This window comes from Setaria viridis, chromosome 9 (assembly GCF_005286985.2).
Source record: "Setaria viridis chromosome 9, Setaria_viridis_v4.0, whole genome shotgun sequence".
NCBI classification, from domain to species: Eukaryota; Viridiplantae; Streptophyta; class Magnoliopsida; order Poales; family Poaceae; genus Setaria; species Setaria viridis.
Window position 1 is genome coordinate 46,821,118 of NC_048271.2, and position 4,377 is coordinate 46,825,494.

A 4,377-nucleotide genomic window follows, 5' to 3' on the forward strand; every position below is an offset into this window, starting at 1 on the left:
ATAAATAAACAAGAACATGAGAAAAGAAACAGAAAATAAAAAAGAATTTAGTAGCGGTTGGGGAGACCAACCAGTACTAAATTGACCTCGACTACTCGCGACGTGGTAGCTAATTTAGTACGGGTTGAGCTCCCCAACCGTACTACAGGATCCTTTAGTACTGGTTATTTACCGATTGCACAATCGGTACTTAAGGGGATTTGGATCCGGTACTGAAGGTGTTTTCACCCAGCAGTGGCCCGCACGTTCATGCATCTACTCAGCTCACTCGAAAATGGTATATGTGGCGCAGACGGGAACAGGAGCGCCGATGCTGTTCCAGAATCCAGATATACTAAGCAAATACTCGTATATGATGTGCTGCCGTGCTGGTCCCCCGTGTGGCGTCTTCTGGCACGAGCTCGCCCATAGTCGCCGGCCTGAAAAACCTTGCGCGCTCCTCTCGTCACACGAAAAACCGTTGCGATTGCGGAGACCCGTCTGGGACACTTCAATCTCACGTGAAACATTTGCGATCCCAACAGAGATCATGTGAGCCCTCCTGCTCCAAACGCGAACGCAATGGCCGGGCGAGGAAAGGAATTGAACGCGCTCGCACACATGGGTGGCCGGGCGTCTCAGAAACGGAATTGCACGGAGACAGCAACCCGGCGGGACGAAAGCGTGCGGGAGCCCGGCGGCAACCGTGGACCGAGGAGCGGCTACGTTTGTGGCGAGTGGCGACGAAGGCTGATGCTCGGGTCGGTCGCAGGAGAACCGGATCCCTCGGAGCTTTTCGCCGGAGTACGCAGGTAAAAAGGAGGCCACTGCGTCGCAGGCTCAAAGCTTCGGAATTGGATGCCGCCCTGCGGCAGCAACCAGGCGGAGAGGTTTTGAGCTCAGGTGGTGGGGGCGCGAGCGCGAACCGAGCGGCAACCATGGCCGTCCCGTACTCCCCCGCGCATGGACGCAACGTCACGGACATAATCTGGTCTCGGATTTGGACGTCAGTCAGTGCCCACCATGTCCCTCCCAAGTGAGCTCATCAGAAGGTGTATAGCAAGTCCCCAAGTTAACTGGTTTTGGTTTAACTAGTGTTAAACTTCAACAACGAACTTATGCCACCAATTACTAATTGAGGTTTGGACTAGTGATCGGCTGATCGCGTTTTAAGAAACAAAAAGGCTACGTAGCACGTGCACTTTTTCTTTCTTCGTTTTTGTTCAGTTGAAAAGAGGTAGGTGCTCAAGAAAAGGTTTGCACACGGAGCAGGATAAAGAGTGTAGAATAAAGCCCATTATTCAATTTTGCTCATGGGCTGCATTATCACTTCTGGCCCAGTAACAAACAACACGTTCTGAAGGCCCAGGTACAAATGAGACCTTCAGCAGTTCAGCTTTCCAGATGAACCTAGCAGATTGAGTAATGCATAATACTATGATACTAATCCTAACGCAGTTTGACAACCATGATCATCAGCAGTCACCAGAACAGAAATATTCTATCTCAGTCCCAAAAGGGAGTTTCATAATTATTGACGACAACATGGTACAAGAGTTCATTGCTTCCATCAATTCCCAGCTATTAGCAATGAACAAAAGAATTTCCAATTACTGGTATGGCTTGCACTTTCGACTGACGATTTCCATGTCTAACCACCAACTCAAAATTATGACAACCCAAAAAATTTCAGAGTAGCACTGAAGTAGGATATTGATCAAACGTGAGCTGGCTGCAGGTAAGTTCGCTCATAGAGGCCCATCACCTGATCAGCTACTGCCCACATTATAGCCTGTCCAGGTGGAATCCTCATGAGCCGGGGGAGCAGGCCTTTCCACAGCGCTCGCAGCCCCTCTTCAGCATATATTGTTCGAATCGCATGGACCATGCCTGTGTACTTGATGTCACCAGTTCTCCCTTGAGCCATCAACCTAGTTTTCACGACATCGAAGGGTCCAGTGCAGACGGGCCCTGCGGTTCCTGCAAGGAACCCTGAGATCATGGACTGCCATGGAAGGAGGACCTTACCATCTCCCTCATGCTTCTTCCATAGAACAATATCGAATGCGTTCTTGGCTGTGAACATTGCAGCTTGGTTTGTGCCATTGCGCATGACAGTTGGTAATGCTCCAGACCACAGACCAAATAGGCCTTCTTCCCGAACTATGGTCTTTGCACAGTGTATGGGACCTTTATATCTAAGCAAGTCTGTGGTCAGTCCTTTTTGTTGTTGCAATCTAATCTTCACCACCTGCATCCATGGTAAAGAAATATTACAGATTACCAAAAAAAAAAACTCAACAGAATAGAAGCTTGAAAGGAGCAGAATGTCACTTGCCAAAATGAAAATCATTTGCCTCCCACAGGTGTGACAACAAAACACATCAAAAGCATCCAAAGTTTATGCAAACTGTAAGGATACTAATTGTTCTAGATCCCGACGTTAACTCAAAGAATATGGAACTACACATCATGCTTGGTTGCCTTGGTGTGATTAAGTTTCCAAATGACCTATTGTTTGGAGGAACATTATATCTCCAGTCAACAATACGTAAACAAATCTTATACAAAATAAATAAACTATGGTTTTTCAGCAACATCTAGTTATTAGGTACCCCTTAATCTTCCACACAGAAATGAACTATCACCATTCCAGTCCTACTCTCTGAAGTGGGATAGCCTGGGCAAGATTTATATGCTTGGGTCACCACTCTGTAAGAACCAAACAGCAGAAAGCACCGGACGACTGTTCACAAAGGCATAATGCAGTTGTGAAGTTCTATGTGACCAAAGTTATGCTCCCATTCCTTGACTGGAAGTTCACAAGAGCTATAAACAGGGCATGCGTATTCAGAATTATCATACAAAAATTGAGATCCAAATGCTATCTGACTGCTTCCCTTTTTACGAGCATTTTAGTTTTCTTATGGTTGCGCTGTCTTTATCATCTTAAAACACTGTGATGTTAACAAGGACCGGACATGTGCTAATTTTAAATTTTAGTGTTTCCAATTAACACAAACACAATATGGTCATACTGAGAAAAGGAAGTAATTTATTTTGAGTCATACAAAACGTAATATCAAATTATTATTATTAAAAGAGAAGCAGGCCATTTGCAGTAACTTCTTGGTCAAATGTGTTTGACTGCATCAGGGTTTTAACATATTCCCCAATTGATCAATCCCTGGCTTAGTCATGATACTAGCAAAATACAATTTGGCTGCGAAGTGCATAGCTGTCTTTTCTTTAGTCGCACATCCCAAGCTGACAAAGATGCATCTAATACCATTCTGACACAAAGATTAATAAACTAGTATAGCCGTTCTTTTTCTATACAGTATTGATGCCGCTTTTACATTGGTAATCTGCGCGTAACATCTCGAAATTTGTTTACTCAACAAGAAGCATCTAGAGTATAATCGATTTTTATCTATGCGGCAAACGGTTCTTGTGCGATCCGTATAAGCTATAGCATGCACAACGCAGCCAAGTTAAGAGAATTGAAGAACTACAATGCTGATGAAGAGAGATGCGCAATCTTGCCTCGAAGGGGGTGACGATGAGGAGCGCCTCGATGACGCCGGCGCCGAACCCGGACGCGAGGCGGCCGTGCGCGGAGACCTTGCCGGTGGTGGGGTCCTTGAACGCGGACTGCAGCACGGCGTTGGAGCCGAGGCGCAGCGCGTACTTGAGCGTGAGGTGGGTGGCGAAGGGCGTGAGCCCCTTCCAGAGCGCGCGCACGCCCTCGGCGCGGGCCACGGTGGTGCCGCAGTGCGCGATGCCCCGGTAGGCCCCCGAGCGGTCGAGCTGCAGCCGCGTCTTGACGACGTCGATCGGCTGCAGGCAGCACGCCTCCATGACGCCGCCGAGGGACCCTGCAGCCGCCTTCACGTACGGCGGGACCGGCGGCCGTCCCCCTCCGCCTCCGCGGGGCTCCTCGGCCGGGGAAGCCGCCCCTGGAGCGGGCGGCGGCGGCGGTGGAGACGAGGAGGGGGAGGCGGCGGCCATTCGGGAAGCGGCGGCGGCCTTACCGGGCGTGGCGGGGGCAAGCGGGTCCGACTCTCTCACTTCCAAGGACGGACCCGAAAAGCAACGGCGGAGGTTATTAGGAATCGGCCTCAGGTGGGGCCATGGGGGCGATGGCTCGACCTGGGGCCCGCATGGCGGTGGAAGCAAACAGAACGTGGTGGAGGGAGGCCGGGACCATTCTTCGGGCCCACTTGCAGCCAGAGTAGACAGCTCTGGCAACCCGCTGCATTCATTCCTTGGGAGCCGGGAGCATCGCGCCACCTACCACCGTATTGGTCGGGGTCGGACCTCGTGGCGTCACGTAGGCGGCTACAGCCACTAGCACCATCACGTTGGTAGGCTGCGGAGACGCGGAGTGCACGGCTA

General features: G+C 50.1%; 1 protein-coding gene across 1 annotated transcript; it reads right to left on the minus strand.

The window, feature by feature from the left end:
• Positions 1–1,454: 1,454 nt before the first annotated feature.
• Positions 1,455–4,043, minus strand: LOC117840599 (mitochondrial succinate-fumarate transporter 1). The gene is made up of 2 exons (XM_034721120.2): positions 3,526–4,043; positions 1,455–2,230 (listed from the first exon to the last, which is right to left on the minus strand). Exons 1-2 carry the CDS (start codon positions 3,988–3,990, stop codon positions 1,697–1,699), a joined length of 999 nt encoding a protein of 332 aa, XP_034577011.1. The 5' UTR covers positions 3,991–4,043; the 3' UTR covers positions 1,455–1,696.
• Positions 4,044–4,377: the final 334 nt, after the last annotated feature.

What these genes read in the sequence shown, in the direction of transcription:
- LOC117840599 (XM_034721120.2), bottom strand. Translation starts at nt 3,990, where the DNA reads ATGGCCGCCGCCTCCCCCTCCTCGTCTCCACCGCCGCCGCCGCCCGCT. An exon ending in TCATCGTCACCCCCTTCGAG is followed by an intron (nt 2,231 to 3,525) that starts GCAAGATTGCGC and finishes CCATGGATGCAG; the next exon opens with GTGGTGAAGATTAGATTGCA.